General features: G+C 39.5%; 2 protein-coding genes and 1 long non-coding RNA gene across 7 annotated transcripts in view; 2 read left to right on the forward strand and 1 right to left on the reverse strand.

The window, feature by feature from the left end:
- The first annotated feature begins 571 nt into the window (after window positions 1–571).
- LOC122883159 lies at window positions 572–1715 on the forward strand. The gene is made up of 4 exons (XR_006379572.1): window positions 572–687; window positions 828–859; window positions 960–1029; window positions 1238–1715. It is a non-coding gene; the product is annotated as an uncharacterized LOC122883159 (long non-coding RNA).
- Window positions 1716–2950: 1235 nt separating this feature from the next.
- Window positions 2951–16284, reverse strand: LOC122882377 (protein-serine O-palmitoleoyltransferase porcupine-like). 4 transcript variants are annotated; one of them, XM_044209681.1, is made up of 18 exons: window positions 15819–16284; window positions 15595–15688; window positions 13948–14098; window positions 13636–13798; window positions 8450–8587; window positions 8154–8346; window positions 7957–8000; window positions 7631–7812; window positions 7382–7512; window positions 7268–7288; window positions 6934–6948; window positions 6688–6813; window positions 6495–6595; window positions 6290–6366; window positions 6116–6179; window positions 5829–5914; window positions 4180–4290; window positions 2951–3654 (listed from the first exon to the last, which is right to left on the reverse strand). In XM_044209681.1, the coding sequence occupies exons 1-18, from the start codon at window positions 16015–16017 to the stop codon at window positions 3553–3555; spliced, it is 1998 nt and encodes a 665-aa protein (XP_044065616.1). In that variant the 5' UTR covers window positions 16018–16284; the 3' UTR covers window positions 2951–3552. The 4 variants fall into 4 exon arrangements, 3 of the variants coding, with proteins under 3 accessions (XP_044065616.1, XP_044065617.1, XP_044065618.1); XR_006379354.1 differs by lacking the exon at window positions 6116–6179; XM_044209682.1 differs by lacking the exon at window positions 6934–6948.
- Window positions 15994–17458, forward strand: part of LOC122882375 (PDZ domain-containing protein 4-like) — a 30359-nt gene continuing 28894 nt past the window's right edge. For both annotated transcript variants that reach the window (XM_044209674.1, XM_044209675.1), the window contains exons 1-2: window positions 15994–16130; window positions 16228–16290. In XM_044209674.1, the coding sequence (XP_044065609.1) occupies window positions 16281–16290 (10 nt within the window). In that variant the 5' untranslated portion in view covers window positions 15994–16130; window positions 16228–16280. The remainder of the gene's footprint in view (window positions 16131–16227; window positions 16291–17458) is intronic.

The raw sequence follows: 17458 nt of genomic DNA on the forward strand, positions 1-17458 counted from the left end.
AATAATACTTGCATATTAGGAGTGGTGCCTTTAGGGACCACAGAGGTCATGGAGGGGCAAAATAATCAATTGGTTAAAAGCAGCAATATTTTACTAGCCTGTATGGTAGTCCACATAATGAAAAATGCAAAGGATAGCAAATCTGAGCCTCACTTAATGATCCCTGCTATTATATCCTCCACTCCTATGGTGCTGACAATTCTGAACACTAATTTAGTGTTGTCATAGGCTATGTAACAACAAAATCTTCTCATTTGGGTTTCTCAGGACAAAATCCTAATCCTCTATCCAGTGTCTAATACGGCTGATCAACATGAAAGAAAGCTATCCCTGACCTAGTAGACTATTTACAAAAAACAAACACTATCATGTCGCCGGAAACATGATGAAAATGCTTTCTTGTCATGGACAATAGGTGAACACAGTTCCAGTGGCTTCACAATGGCAGTATTACAAAGTCAGCTCTGAGGTTTCGCCTGGCTCAGCAAAGACCTGCAGAGCTGTGGGGCATGCTGCTCAGCTGACGGGGCTCTTTGCTTGTTCATGGTGCTCTTTCTCGAAGGGGCCCCAGTGACAGAGCCATTCACAAGCACGGGCCATAAATGACCGAGTTGAACACCACATTAAGCACTGCATTCTCAAAAATCAGCACTGACTGGAGCACAGCCAAAATGCCAGGAACAAAAGGTAAGCAATGTGAAACAAAAATGTATATCTACAAAATATTTTTGTTTAATTTATCTGGATAACAGAAGATAACAGACATATAAAAATTAGGTGATAGGTGTAATTTTTATAGAGTGACTGAGTGTTTTCACTATTTTCAGGTAATAAGTCGGACAAGAAGTCAGCTACCAAGGTAGGAAAATCATTAATACGCTAGTCCAAAATCCGAATTTTCTTCTCAATATTTGCATTTTTGTTGCTTCACTTTATTCATATTTGCTTTAATTTCACAGCAACCTCAGAGTCCTAAAGAGCAGCCGAAGAAAGGTGATCAGAAAGGAGATGATAACAAGAAGCAAGGAGGTAAACATTTATATAAAACCTACATTTTGTCAGCATGTTATTTTAACCCAGTTAATCAAATCTGTGAACATGATTTCCAAGAAGGGAAGAAAAGCTATTTTGTGCATCTACAAGAAATTCCCTATGTCTGGCACACAGTGTGGAAATGAGGTGCTGTGATTGCTGTGTCCCCAGTGAAGGTATCTGTCTGTGTTTCATCCCCTCGCAGGACAGCCGAAGGGAGAGAAGCAATAACTTCCAGGCATTTGTGAAGATGGCTTTGGAGACGCTGCTGGGGTCCTGCCGTCGTAAACATGGCGGCCCCCGGGGCAAACAGGACTGAGTGCGCCGCACTTTCCCCCTGAGCCTGCAGCCTGGGCTGTTGTGCAGCCTTCCAATACAGCATCTGCTCACCTCTCACAGAGGCAGAAAGTGAACCTGATCTCCATCCATCACCATCTGTTGTTCAACCTGTGTTCCTTCCCCCCCTCTCCAACCCTTTTCTGTCCCCTTCCCCATCACTATCCTCTCTGGCTTATTGGATGCTCAGAAATAGACTCCAGGTTAAACTGGACCATTGCTTTGAGCTAAAAAAAACCCCTTTCCCATCGTTCCCTAACGCACCCTCATACCATGACTGACTGTCTAACAGTCCATACAGTCTTCTTGTAAATAATCATTCAAATAAACAACAATTTCTTACAACACTCCATGTGTATCTGACCTCTATTTACACCTGATATCCTGACATCCATGTTTGGATTTTTTTCACATTGAATTAAACAACGACAGCAATCCAGGTTTCATGTAAAATTTTATAAAAATATCACAGGTGTATCAGTGCCTTCACATTTACAGGGAGAAAAGTTGGCTTAAAGTAAATATCAGAGTAATATTTAAAATAATCTTATACTTGTCGGATTGGGTGGTACTAGGTCTGCAGAGACTGAGCACTTGTTCTCAGGCATGAACGAACATTCAGGCTCCAATCTAAAACACTACATCTTAGTCAAGAAGCAAATCCTTTGACGTTATAGATTTAAGAAAGATGTAGACGAAATGTGAACACAATCTGATACAGACGCTCATTTGATTCTTTCATCAATGACATAAATGCATCATTAAAAGCAGCAGTGTAATAAAAATCTATACTTATGGATACATATTTAATATAGTGTACTGTATAACTTCATCTAATATGAAGTTGGAAGAGACATTTAAACATTTTCCCCTACAGTAACACGTGTGGAATACCCTGATTCTAAACTTTTAATTTTCAATACTGAAGAGTGAAAGAGTATTTCAAATGTTCACAAATACTAATAGGACCTTCTCTAGGCAAAGGTACAGAATTTGATTGAATGGAAATTATAAAAATAACACAAAACAAAATACAAACACCATTAGGAAATTTCACCACAAAAATTAATTCATAGACTTACTGATTCATTTTCTTTATCTAAAATTCACAAAAGGGAAAATAATTATTGACGACATTATAATTGCTGCCTTGTAACCATAACATGTGCTCTTTTCATTCAAAGTAAACTTTGTTGTCTTACACATGCTCAAGAGACAAGCTATGTTAAAGGATATGCCTGGTGATATTCTATATTTTTCTTATTGTCAACAGAAGTCCAAAAGCAACAATAAATTGATTCTACTAACAAGTGTTGCACTGGGTGACATGTTTCTTCATTACAATAAACATGGTCACTGTAGTTTATTTTGAGTCAATCCCATATACATTGTCCTGCTGCTGTATATACTCACTAGAGCACTAAATGTGTATTAATCCGCTGCTGAAAAGAGTTCCCAACAAATGCACTACTGTCTTGTTTGAGAAACGTTTGCTAAAAACTACAGTGCCCAGCTGTTTTAGTAAATTATTCAGCCTTTTTAAAAAATGTAAGCATATAGAATGGGCTTGGGGCTGAGAGCCACAAGACAGGCTGGGGAAGTCAGAAAGTATTGAGAGACGGACTAATGCATCGTTGGTTTCGGTATTTTCATGGGATTTCTTGAAAATAATAAAACCATAGAATATCAATAGCCTTATCCTTTAAACCTAAAAATACGATTGTAAAACACTTGAGGTGAGGGGAAACCACATCTGGAGGACATCTGCCGCAGTCAAATCTGAAACCTAAACAATGGGCTCTATCGTGAGTCCACAGAAAGGAGCAGTCGATCTCCACCATGCTGATAGATATTGACTGTGACTCACCGTGAGACATCAGTAACTGCTGTCACACCATGAGGGCTTGACAACTGCTGCTCAGATAAAAAGGATTTGATACGGCGAAAGGGAGGGAGGAGCGGGCTATCATTTCATGGATATCAAAACTAGTCCCCAGCAGGTTAGAATAATAGATTACTCAGCCAACATGCGGCGCAACCTGAACACTCGGTGTTGGTTTATTGTTGTATACAGGTTGATTCAGTTCTCTTCGGTCTGATGCAGAATAAAGTCACAGTGCAGAAGTGGAGAACCAGCCATACAAATCTCATTATTGCTTCCTTCACTTTCTCTGTCTCTTATTATTAGAGAATGAGGCGGTACAGTATCCAGCATCCAAATGTGAACCAGTGGCTTGTCCAGCTGAGCTCTGACCACTTCTGAATGGTATGATGGGTTATATCGTCCTGTAGGGGGCAGTACATACTATGTAAGCTCAATGGAACAATGCATATACACAAACCTTTACTTATTTATATAAAAACATTTTTACAAAAAATGGGATTCATCACTTGTTTGTTCTTACTTTCTGAACAGATTTAGAACTATCTAAAACCACTTAATACACAAAAATAATTATATGCCAGTACACTTCCCTCTTTTGAACTATAAATACCACAGCTAGGTTACATTCCTATGTAGCATTTCACATGTCCATATGTCACATGGTGTGCTGTACATTCTATGAGTAGAGGGTGTAATTTTACATTGGTCTATTCTTTACACACAACATCTACTGCATGTCTCTCTGTCCTGAGGTTTCTTTAATTTTTTCCCCCATTAAAGAATTTTTTGAGGAGTTTTTCCTTATTTGAATTGAGTCTAAGGATAGAGGTTGTCATATGCTCTACAGATTGTAAAACCCCTTGAGGCAATTTTGTGATTTGTGATATTGGGCTGTAGAAATAAAATTAAACATGCTGTGACCTCACCTCATCCTCCTCCATGTAGTCCACACTGGAGTTGAACACAGATCCCAGGTACGTCAGGTGGAGTATTGCCAATGCGCTGAATGCTATATTAATTATATACACCCATAGCTCCTGCAGAGAGAGTGAGACAAGGCATCATGTAACAACAAGGAACTTCAATCAATATTTCGGACACTTTTATCCATATCTTTTTCATTGTAATATGTGTGGGTTTTCCTCTTAAAAAGGTTCTGCCGAAATTGTGATTGGAACAATCAGCAGTATGTTGCAGTCCATGCAGGCTGGTTTTTCTTGGCAGAAATCATTATTCCCCCTCCCTGCTGCTCTTTATGTGGGTAACCAATATAACATAAGGGATTTTTGCTGGGCACCTTGCCAGTAAACTCCCAAAATACATCAACTGTCCATGGAGCCTACTGTATTTTAACTGCTGCAGTTGTGTTTTTTTTATGGCATTAAAACCTGATGTCCACACTGCTTTACATTAGGTATATCTTTTTAATTAATAGACTACTTCTTGTGTTTTCTAATATGATAGTCACTTTGTCTGTTGAGGAAGTTTATTATTATTATTATTATTATTATTATTATTATAGGCTAAATCAAAGGGGAAAATTATAAGGGGTTAAATTTTCATATTTTAAAATATATGCAGATTAAAAATAGAGAACACATTTTTTCTGAATGTTAACTAGGCCAGAAGAGCTACTAGGTAGGCACCCTTTGAGCACCTCCTGCTCTGAAAGGAAGTGCCAGCAATGCCAGTGCAATGGCCATTTGCACAGATAAAATAATTGGAAGAAAACCAGAATATGTACAAAGAAAAAGTACAAAACACCACAGGCCTGTGGTCGGAATAGAGACTTCTATTTGTGCAGCATGAAGCATTAGTTGAACATGTTTTTGTTTTTTTTTGCTGAAAAAAACAAAAACTATTTAACTATAACTAAACCAAAATAAAAAGTAAAAATAATAACAAATTAAAAATATGCAACTTTAAAAAACTCAGTATAGGTTACATTTGGAGCTGCATTATGAGTTTTTCTTAAAGGAATAGTTTGAAACTTGGGAAATAAGCTTATTTGCTTTTTTGGTGAGAGTTAGCTGAGAAGATCGATACAACTCTCATGTCTGTACTCAGCCAGGAGATTGTTAGCATACCTTAGCATAAAGACTGGAAGCAGGGGGAAACTGCTAGCCTGGCTCTGTCCAAAGGTAAAAACAAAATACCTACCAGTGACACTCCAGGAAGTCACTGCACCTAGCCAAGAAATAGTCCAGCACATAAACCCTTGTAAAACCACTACAGCTAGCTGTTTCCCCCACCTTCCAGTCTTTATGCTGAGCTAAACTAACAGTGTCCTGGCTCTAGCTTCATATTTAGCATACATGTTTAGCATACATATTCAGCACACATATTTAGCATTAAGGGTTTAGTGTACATATTAAGCATACATTTTTAGAGACATGTGAGTATTGATCTTCTCGTCTAACTTTCAGCAAGAAAGCAAACAAGCATATTTTTCAAAATGTCTAACTATTACTTTAATATTCACACAAACCTGAAGAGCCCACTACTAATCTTAAATGACTGGTAAGAAAGGCCCCTCTCTTAAAAAAGGAGAAGGAAGAGAAAGGTTGCATATTACCTTTTTGTTTCGGTGAGTGCAGTTTGGCTGACATTTCTTTGACAGCACACAGGCATTAAAAATGGCTGCAAGCCTCTTCCGCAACACTGAAACACAAAACAAGACCAAAGCATTAAAATAAAACCAGAGAGTTCCCTTTCAACCATAAGAAGTAAATTACAAGCACTGCAGTGAACAGAAACAGTGTGTAATAGCGGGTGCAATTAACCATTACTGCAAAGCTAAGCACCTTCTCTAAATGGAAAGACTCTAATGTGGAAAAGAGACAACATTAGGCACACTCTCACCGTGCTCAATGTACGTGATGAACCCAAGAGATATTAGTACTGCACCCAGATGAAAACTCAAACCCTACCAGACACAAGAGTTAGAATCAAAACAATCCACCAGTTGAAAGAGACACACAACAGTACAGAGTATGAGGTAGAATTGCTCATGTAAGACTTCCACATAGTACTCACATGCAGAAGTGCGCTGGCTGTATATGTCACCATGATTGCGGAAAACGTCCCAAATTTGAGAGCACTCTTAAAAACATCTGTGAGATGAGAGCATCAGCATGATTGAGAGTGTCTGTTTAAATGAGCCATTATCATGCCGTTCATGAGAATGAAAAGCATAAACAGCTGCTGCCATCAAACAATCACTGTTAACATTATAACTCACAGGTGTGCAGAAAGCAAGACATGGGCAGATTCCACGATGTTACCACCTCCACCATTGACCGAGGAAACTCTATATTCAGTGGCTTGGATACAGTCATATCCCTACAAAACAAAAAGTAAGGATGGGGGGGCTGGTTAAAAATGTGAATAAAGAGAAACACACTTTATGTTAATACTGCACATGCAATTCTGACCATTTGAGGTTTTCTTTCTCCTCTGTGAAGCCGGCCCCAGCCAGAGTAGTAGTAGTTTCGCTCAAATAACCAACAAAATAATTGCTGAAGTGGAAAGACATTGTGTTCTCATATGCCAGCAACCACCTAATGCAAAGATATTAAAAGAAGAAGAAGCAGACAGATATTACTTTCCAATTTCAGGTTAAATCGAACACGATTGAATGAATGAATGAATGAATTATTACATAACACTAAAAGACATACTTTGCCGGTGTACCTCTGAGAAGCAACAGAATAAAGAGAGAAGATGTAGCAGTTAGTGATACATTCAATTCTTAGAAATGCTTTATTGACTGGCCGTGTGATGATCTACGTCTCACCACGTTTTTCAATGTGGTAAATGAGAGGGTGAGACGGGTGTCCTGGTACACATGTGGCTGCACAAAGAGGGGGAATGATGTGGACACATGCGTGCAGGTAAAGGTGTTGCACAAATGGTAAACAGAAAATAAGCATGCATTAAAGAATACAAAATATATATAGGGCATGCCTACAATGTTGAGTATGTTCAGAATCACTGAGGTGGACATTTAATTACCTGATCTTCCTCCTCTTTTTGCTGTGAACAAATCAGGTAATAGAATAAGCAATCCAAGCCAGGGAATAAACAGGGATTTAAATTTGTTGACGAGTATCTCTATGTTCCACTCACCTGCGTAGTAGCTTGTCTCCATAGACTGGTATGAAATAAGGGAAGAGGTAGGGTGCCACACAGTTGGAAATAACAAGGCAGACCTGGCTCTTCACCCAGCTAACAGACACTTTTAAAAGCCACGAAAAGCTCTGAGGTGAAGAAAGAACCAAAGATTTGAAAAGTTAGCGGCTCGTCTCAGGATAAATCTTTTAAATAATCCTTACCCCCACCTTCTTCCATACTTAAGAGATACTGTATCACACTTACCAGCTTACGGCCTTCTAAAGCTTCTTTGTAGCTGTTGAAGCTGATCCAGGGACCAAAGATGACTGTGCCCACAAAGTAAATATAGCCCATGAACTCAATGGGTGAGGGTACACTCGTCACAACACCTCTGTCCAAATCAAAGGCCAGAGAGATGGCTTTCATGGCAACCACCATCTGTGAACCTGGACAACAACAGCAGTTAAATAGTCACTAGATTCCAACATAAGACCATTATCAATGCTAAATATAAACGTAACCTAGAACAATCACATTTATTGCTTTTATTTATCAAATGTTGCTGCCTACAGAAAAGATACCCGGCCTACCTCTCATCTTGTGCCAGTTGGTCGTATCCATCATGTGCAGCTCTCTGATGAAAGTGGATAAGAATAGCTTCAGTTTTGATGTAGTTCTCATCGCAAAATCAACTTCACTGCAACACTGACTTTGAAAAGTGTTCACTTCAAACACCGACTTGATGTGTGCTGCTGAACTGTCAGGTATCAGAGGAGGACTCTCTTACCCCAGCAGCAGGTAGATGAGCACAGTGATGGAGAGGAAGGTGCCTCGGATGGTAGAGTGGCGGCACAGGAAGAGGAAGAGGTAGCAGAGAAGGCTGAGAAGGACCACCCAGATCATATGAAGCTCAAAGAACAGGTAGAGAGTGTAGAAACCTCCTGCTACCGTGCCCAGGTGTTTCACAAAAGAGGGGAGGCCTGACATAGCAAGAAAAAGAAATAAAGCACAGTACAGGTGATGATGACCCAAGCTATATTAAAGGTGAATAACACTGAGTGGGCACAGGAACAGGACTCTCACCCAACATCCAGAGAAGCCGACACAGCAGGCAGATAACCAGCAGCTGCCATACCTGCTCCAGGCCCTGCTGAGCTGTAGGCAGCAGGCAGCCATGAGCAAGCTCCTGGAAAAACTTCTGGCGGCTGAACGCTCCCATCACTAGACCAGCAGAAAGCAGAGGGAAGCCAAACACTGCATTTTTACAGCAACACAAAATGGTATCTGTATTACCAGAGTCAGCATATCTGTGATTATAATGCTATAATGTACAACATACTGAATGTGTACAGCACTTAAGCACACATATGCAAACTTGCTGGCAAGCATAGACTGCTCACTACATCCCTCACTCACTGTCAACAGACACACATCAGCTCAAACTTCATATCCCAGCATGCACAGCACCTCACTACAAATCTGTGCAAATCCTTGCAATAGCTGTCAAGAGTTTCAGTGATGACAATGGAATATATTTATGCTAATTTTTTAGTCTCTAAATATATAATAGTTCACCTTTTTTGTAACAAATGCATCAAACTAGATCTACTATGGTAATCATGATGTGTCAGAATGAAATCTCAGGATGTGAGAAAGCACGAACATACCACAGTAAAACAGTATTCATTATTGGTGTATTGAAGACTTATTTACAGGGCGGTAAGAAGAATAGTAGAGACATGCTATTCTGCAAGGCATGCTCTCCGCAATGCAGTCGACCAAGGGGATGAGTTGACTAACAGCTGCCTTCCTACAACAGTTGCACTAACAGCACAGTATGTTCACCGCTGTGCGACTACCCACAAAGCAAAGCATCTTAGATTGATGCGGGAAAGCTGGTAAAGATGGCTAACCTTGCTTCACCAAGGATTTACAGTTTTGTTACCAACGTACTTCAGAGCTGTTCCCCAGCCCCCACGTCGGAAACCGCTAACTGGACGCCCCAGGCACGTCAGTTCGTTTTCCCGGGCTAAACTTACCCTTTCAGAGCAGCAGCTGGAGGTTCCTCCCCGTGTTTCTACCCGTGTTTCTACCCAGCTGCTTTGCCGTCCCTTTACAGTCAGTTAAGCGTGTGTGCCGCCGCTGTGTTTTAAGCGCACTCGGTCCAGATGCTGCTTATCTGGATGACTCCCATTGTCACAGCATCAGCACCACTTGCCTGTCATCTATGCAGCCGGGCGGAGACATAGCGACCAATCTGCTGCTTAGGTTCGGGCACGTCAGCCAATCATGGCTGTCGTTGGCTTAAAGTGACGGCCAAAGCAGCCAATCAGAATCATCACCACCATTACTGGTACGTTCTGACCAATAGGATGTGTACAGCGTGCAGATGGAATCAGACGGGAGACGGTCAACGCTCATCTGGCTCGGAGATGTGGTACAAGGGGTTTATGGAGGGATGCACTGTGGGTATGACTAATAAAATCAATAAACACTTAACCTACTTTTTCTGTGGGGAAAAAGCTTTAGTCACGAATCCACATTTAAGAACAGAAACCTATTTATATTTATGTCTCAGTGATATTGAGATTTATAAAATATGTCCTCAGCATGAAATGTAGAGCTGCAGAAAAATCTAAACAGTAGACAAAAGCAAATAGTGTTCCTTAGCAATGTGACTGTTATATGTATTTTTACTGGAGGTATGTTTTTAAAAAAAAATCAGTTAAAACCAGTTCTGTGTTTAGTGGGCTTGTTAAACTGCTAAACTGTAATTGTATGTAATGCAAGCAATAAGTCCTTTCATAAAGGTTTGCATGTTGTAACAAATGGCTTTATTAATGGTTAAAAACAGTATCACAACCAAATTAACACTAATCCTCCTCATTAATAAAGCTTAACGGGTCTTTAAATAATTAATCAATTCTGCAGATATAAATGTTAACAAAGTAATTGATCAAGGGTCCTGAGTTTCCCGCTTTCTAATAAGCCAACAGGTTTGCAGTTATAAGTGTTTGTAAGTCATTAATAGTGTAAAGGGCCAAATGTTCTAATAAACCATTAATTCTGCAGTGTAACTAAGTCTATTTTGCAACAAACCATCAAGTCTGCAGTTATAAATGTTGATACAATATTTTGGTCCAGATACATTAGTAAATAAAGCCACAATTTATAAACAGTTTATAAAGGATATCTTATTAGAAAGCGGTACTGTTGCTAAAAAAAAAAAAAGCACTAACATATTTCTTAACTTTACTCTAAAATAATCATTTATTCGGTGCAACCAAATAAACCTTTTACTAAACAGATAGGTTGTACCACTACAGCCTCATTTTGTTTTACTTCTACACTATGTTGTAGTAGTTAAAGTAAAAGTACCCTTTGGGAACCACAAGCAGATATAGTGACAAAAAGGCCCAACGAATGAAGGCGTGAAGGCACCTTATTGTTATTGTACTGTGGGCTTTTTTCTGCAATGGGATTGTATGCAGCTCACAGAGCAAGCTGGCCATTTTAATGCAGTATGACACTCTGATAAGAGGTCAGTCCAAGACAACCAGGCAGACAGTTTTAGGTCAGTTTAACAATCCCTCTAGTGCCACCATCAGGACAAATCCGAAGACACTTTTTGGCCACAGAAACATTACCCTCCAAAAATTCCGTAGGTCAAAAAAAGTCCAGCAAATCATCATTATATTTCCACATATATTGCTTTGTACAGACTATATTTCAGTTTAGACACATATCAGTTTATTTCTTTCACCTCTTGTTAATGTGTTCAAGTTAGAATCAGCCTGATCTGGACACAATGTAGTTTGGATGCACTTAGTTAGATCTCCAAATGCAATGCAATAAACCAATTTTATGTGTCCTTAACGCCAGTGCATCTATTTTAACTAACAGCATATCATTTGGAATTTCATTTGGTTTGAATGGAAAGTGTTGCGAGGCCCAAATGCTGTGACAGTGGCCAATGAATGAGGCAAATAAAACATTATGGAAACATTTATTGTTAACATTGTCATCCATTGAATGTGGTGACTGAAAGTGATATGAAGTTCATTAAATACACAAAAACAAGATTACCAGCAAGCTAATATGTTGACAACTGTTTATAAACCTGTAGCTTCAGAGTCAGTGAGTGAGTTGCATCCAAAGATGCACACAGTAATGTGAATATAATGCAATATGTTTGACTTGTCTCCCTTCACAGAGTCTCGGGGGTCAGTGTCAGCAGCGGCCCTGCAGCAGGTAGGGAACTAGTGTCTTGCTAACTTACTGTGTAGCGGGTTAGGTGCTTGCGATTATGGGAAAAAAAAGTCTCTGAAAGGTAGTTTCCTCTCTCAATACACCACCCTTCTTTCTGCCACCAATTAAACAATAAACATATTTATATAATATAAAACAACAAACACAATTCCCGGTCGCTGAGGTAGATGGGAAAACCAAATTCATTGAAAATTCTTTTCAGATATGATGCTAGAAATTGATATTCATGATATCATTTATACAATGTGTATTTGCTTCCAGATTAAACTAGACTAGAAAAGACTGATTACCCCACAAACTGCTAAGTACAGAATATAGCCTGCATATTCTTACAGATCCTTCTAACTTAGAGAACAGTATTATTTACCCAACAACAGTGGAAAAAGTGTGCAGCAATACATTCACAGTATACATTTATCATAGGAACACTAAACAAAACGTGACCTCTTCTTGCCATACAGACGGCAAACATATTGGCAGGAGAATGAGCCCAAATGAATTTATGTTTTACCTGTAGTGTCTACTAAACACACTAATGTGTTTGACGAAATGTCATATTAGCTTTATGCTTTAGTCTTGGAAGTGAAATGTTAAACCTTAAGGCTGAGGCAAACAGGACGGTTAAAGGGACAGTTCACCCCAAAATCCTCTTACCTGTAGTACTATTTAGAGCAGTTTCATGTAGGAGCTGTTTTCTTTCTACCGGCAGTTCCTACATGAAACTGCTCACAACAAATATGTGGATCATCTTGAATAACCAGGTCATGATTTCTGGAAAGAGACATTGCTGTTGAGTTTTTCAAATGTATTTTTTGGCGCTTTGAGCACCACAAGCCGAGTGCCGTATAGTCCCATTATATTCAAAAAATGCAGACATCTGTATGGCTGATATCTCCAAAACCTGGCAACTCACACCGAAACAGTCTAGATGGATAAATCTAAGAGGAAAAATATGTATTTTTGATTTTGGGGTGAACTGTCCCTTGAAGTTGTAGTGAAAGAAAGCACAGGGCTCATTCAGTGTTAAAAAGTGATACATTTTCAGAGCACAATCTCCAGGTCATAAGCAGTTTTTTCCTTTTTGTCGCACTTAACGCTTTGCTCATCTGGAGAAATCAGCGGCAGCTTGCATTGTTGCCCCTTCACAATATTCTTCCTTTTCTTACTTTCTCTTGGTTTGCTTAAAATATATTCATAATTTCTTTTAACCTCAAGTAATGCTGAGGTGAGGTACTGTGGTGAAAAGATCTTCAGAGAGGATGGGAGTTCTGGATGTTGGGGGAGATCAGGCTGAACGAAGGCTGAAGGGTAGTTGGGGTGGGGTGGCTGAAGCTGAGACGAGGTACCTGGGTTCCTTGAGTAACTGGGTACTGGCGAGGGTGGACGTGGCACAGAGGAAGGTTTTAGTAACACCGGAACAGGGATTTGTGATAAGATTCTTGTGTGTAATGCTGGAGGTGGGGTCTTGGATAAAGGTCCAGGTTTTGGGGGTAAAGGCAAAATAGTCTGCGCAGTAGTTGTCAGCAAAGGTGTTACAGTCATGGTGCTCTGAGCATTGTCATCTAGGTCTGCAGTCAAGCTTGACTCAGGCATTTCCAGCAGACCGTTTTCTGGCATCAAATTACTGCCTAAATTTTGTGGCTCAATGATGGAGGAATCCTGTTCAGACTCGGTCATAGACTCAGCCTGTGGCAGGAATAAAACGTGGTTATGACGTCGACAGAAGAGTATGCCACACTTGGGGCACTTCCTGCCGTCTTTGACATGCAGCAGTTTATGACGCTTGAGGTTATGACTAGTGGTGAAAGATCGGTCACACATGTTGCACAGAAAGGAAGGCTCATGAACACGCTGGTGCTCAGTGAAATCTGCTTGTCTTGTGAAGAGCTGTCCACAGATTTCACAGATAAAAGACCTTTCTTCTTCATGCAGCTGTTTGTGTTTTACAAGCTGTGATACATTGGTGAAGTTGTGATTGCGCAGCTCAAACTGTGACCTACCTGCTGGTGCAAATACAGGTTTTAGGAGCACAAAAGGAATCCTTTTTTCTAGTTTTGGGCTGCCTACTGGTGCTTTAAATGATGGTGATGCCTTGTTTGGGCTGGATGTTATTTGTGATTTGACTGTTTTGGTTTCAGCTTCTTTAATCAATGTTTCTCCTTCCTAGGAAACACACACACAGAGAAGAGATCCCCTCCAAATGAACATTTATGCTTTCTAAACACAATAATAACACAAAATAAAATATACTGATTTCATGTTTTCTAAAAGCAAAAAATAAATGTAGAAAAATAACAAGTAGTGGCTGCTACCTTTGGCACTGATGAAGTTGATGGTGTCTGTGTTTCTTCCATCAAAACCGAGGACTGGAGGTCCACAGGAGAATCAACTCTAGGTGGAGTTGTTTTTTCTCCCGTTTTCGCATTGGCTGTACGGCGCCGCCTTTTTCTACGACCGTAAAACCTTTGAAAAAATTTGTGAAAACGAACTGATCTGAATACAAGGCAAGTCTGTAAGAATGCACTAAAAAGTTGAAGCAGTTAGCTACTGCACAATTATCCATAAACAGTTAAGTTTATTGACCAAATGTTTACAATATCACTAATGTAATGTAAAGACATATGCACAGCTTGTAAACAGTAACAGTGTTTACTTGCTTTATATGGCAGAGAACCTCATACTGTAGTGTAGTGGCCAGATGTACAGTATTTATGTAAATGACTGAGAATCCTAGTATTTCTACCTGACATGACATGTTGTCTCCAGGCATGTGCAAGACATCAAGTACCATGAAAACAGGAATGCAACTAACGAAGTGCTTGATTTGGCCGACTAACAGTTCAAACCCCCAAAATATTCAGTTTACTATCATAAATGAAGAAAAGCAGCAAATTCTCTCATTTGAGAAGCGGAATCTCGATTTTGCTTAAAAAAAATGACTTTAATGATGAATTGATGATCAAAATAGTTAATTGTCTGTTTCAGTTCTACACAAAAACCTTGAATTTGTGTCTTGAATTCAAATGACCATCCCAGCCAAAAAGACAAGGAGTCAGCCTTAAAGGAATAATTGACCTCAAAATCAAAAATATATATTTTTCCTCTCACCTGTAGTGCTATTTATCCATCTACATTGTTTTGGTGTGAGTTGCCAAGTTTTGGAGATATTGGCCGTAGAGTTGTCTGCATTTTTGAATATAATGGGACTCAAAGCGCCAAAAAAATAAATCTGAAAAACTCAACAGCAACGCCTCTTTCCAGAAATCATGACCCGGTTACTTAAGATAATCCACGCACCTTGTTGTGAGCAGTTTCATGTAGGAACTATCGGTAGAAAGAAAATAGCTCCTACATGAAACTGCTCACAACAAATCTGTGGATCATCTTGAGTAACTGGGCCATGATTTCTGGAAAGAGATATTGCTGTTGAGTTTTTCAAATATATTTGTTTGCCGCTTTGAGCACCACAAGCAGAGTGCCATATAGTCCCATTATATTCAAAAAAATGCAGACATCTCTACAGCCGATATCTCCAAAACTTGGCAACTCACACCGAAACAATCTAGATGGATAATTAGCACTACAGGTAAAAGTATGTAAAAATATGTATTTTTTGATTTTGGGGTGAATTATCCCTTTAAGGCTGACTCCTTGTCTTTTTGGCTGGGGAGGTCATTTTTTTGCGGTATACTGTCCCTTTAAGTAATAACACATATGGTAATTACCGTTGAGTACATTTTAATATGAAATTATATGCGTAATTTAAGATTTTGTTTTGTTGTTGCTGGTTTGATATCAGCACACTTTTAGCCCCAGTTTGTGGCTCTCCTGTATCACACGAGGCACAAACTCGGGAACTACATACAATAACAATTTACAGTATGTCCACCCAGATGATGTATTAACTCACTAACTTAGCTAGAGCTATCTAGCTAACAACATTCATTTAAATTCCTTACCATTTCACTTTCTTCTTGTGGCTCGGGCTCTGTTTAGTGCATGGAAACACAGAAGGCACAAAGTCGGGACTGTCGTGGTCCATGGAAGCTTCCCCTATAAAACAAAAAAGTTTAGTTTTTCACAGTGACACCTCACCTTGCAAAAAATCTATTTACCTTAACCAATGACTCAGCTAGATTTTATAGCAGTTAGTGAAATTAAAGCGTGGTGATATTAACGTTACCTGATATAAAATGAGCGCCACAAACACGGGCATTCCCTTTTAGTTCTTCGGTGCTGCCGTTCACTTGTTGGATCGCTTGTAGCCATAACCGTCTACGGTTGGCCTGAAACGGTCGATATCCAGACGGTATTCTGTAAAGTTTGAGCTTGCTGGTTGACGAGTGTCGATTTTTACAGCCAGACACGCAACAGGCCGACATTTTACTTTAAAACAGTTTGGAGTTGTCGTGTTTAGCTTCGGTTAAGGAAGTTAACGGCAGTAACATATTTCAACTTCCGTTGCCAAGACGCGCGCGCATCCTCGTTAAGCTAGGTTTGTGAATACGTAGGACGGTTTGCTTTAACGGTTGATGTTAAATAACCGCAAACAACGATACATAACAGTATATCTATTGTATTTTACTTTTCAGGTAAAAACGTCGGTCTTGGCAGACTGTTGTTGGGTGTTCATCATGCACAACAAATGTGTAGAGGTGAGTTTTGTTTTGCCTGTGTGTCTCTCTCTAGTTGGCACAGTGACCACCACCAGACAGTGCACTGAGGACCCCTGCTGGCCGGTGTTACACAGAATTCTGTGATCTATTAGATTCAATGACCTGAATAACTGCAACTGTTTTATCACACTTTATCAAAGACAGAAAATAGTCTACTCCACAGGTACAGAAAGGGTCATACATTTTGATAGCTGTGATTTGGTTGTACCGCAATTTGTGACCCTTCAAAAAGACCAAAGTTAGTTGTTACACTATCAGAATTTGTGACCCTGTCTATGGAGTCCATTTTTTCTTTACAGTTATGAAAATGTGTGACCCAATCTATTACAAATAGCCTACTATGATGATACCACTTTTGGTAACATCTATCAAAATACAGAATGTGATAAATGTATGATTTGAACATTTGCAGGTGCAATATAGCTGAAATCCCTTACCAGGGTCACAGAATAATTAAGGTTAAGGTTACTTTATTGTTTCCCATAGGAGAAAATTGTCTTGGATTAAGGGAATTGCTGCATCAAAACCAAACATCACAATAAAAACTCACTAAATAAGAACACATGTGCAATTAGCCTGAGATAAAACAACCAAGAAAATTTGTCACAAAGCCATTCACTCTGTTCAAAATTACAAAAATTTGAAGGCATACATCTCATGAATTACAAGCAAACAAACACATCTCACTTTACATGGGCACACAATGGGTGAAAACCTGCAGTTATCTGAGAGCCTCCCTATTCTTTGGTCTATCCTCCAAGAGTTGCCCATTAATATGTTTAACTGACAGAGGGATAAATTAATGTTCAAAAAGCAAATGAGGTAATTATTATTGGCCCTGGCACAGTTAATGCTTATACTTCAAAACATCTGGGCTCTCTGTCCCAAATTGTAGCTCAAAACTGCAAACATCTTGGTGTCATCTTTGATAACAACCTCAGCTTGAACATACATGTTAACACAGTTGTCTAGTCTTGTTTTCTGCAGCTCAGGAGACTCTCCAAGATCAGTTCAATTTTAATCAGTAGTCATACAAGCTTTTCTTTTACTCTCATTTGGACTGTTGTAACTCTCTCTACACGTGAGTCAGCAGACTTTACATAAATTACAGCTTGTCCGAAATGCAGCAGCCAGACTCCTCACCAAA

Source organism: Siniperca chuatsi, linkage group LG10, assembly GCF_020085105.1.
Source record: "Siniperca chuatsi isolate FFG_IHB_CAS linkage group LG10, ASM2008510v1, whole genome shotgun sequence".
Taxonomy (NCBI): domain Eukaryota; kingdom Metazoa; phylum Chordata; class Actinopteri; order Centrarchiformes; family Sinipercidae; genus Siniperca; species Siniperca chuatsi.

What these genes read in the sequence shown, in the direction of transcription:
- LOC122882377 (XM_044209681.1), bottom strand. Translation starts at nt 16,017, where the DNA reads ATGTCGGCCTGTTGCGTGTCTGGCTGTAAAAATCGACACTCGTCAACC. An exon ending in CAACTTCATCAGTGCCAAAG is followed by an intron (nt 13,799 to 13,947) that starts GTAGCAGCCACT and finishes TGTGTTTCCTAG; the next exon opens with GAAGGAGAAACATTGATTAA. An exon ending in CTCATCTACCTGCTGCTGGG is followed by an intron (nt 8,001 to 8,153) that starts GTAAGAGAGTCC and finishes CACTTTCATCAG; the next exon opens with AGAGCTGCACATGATGGATA.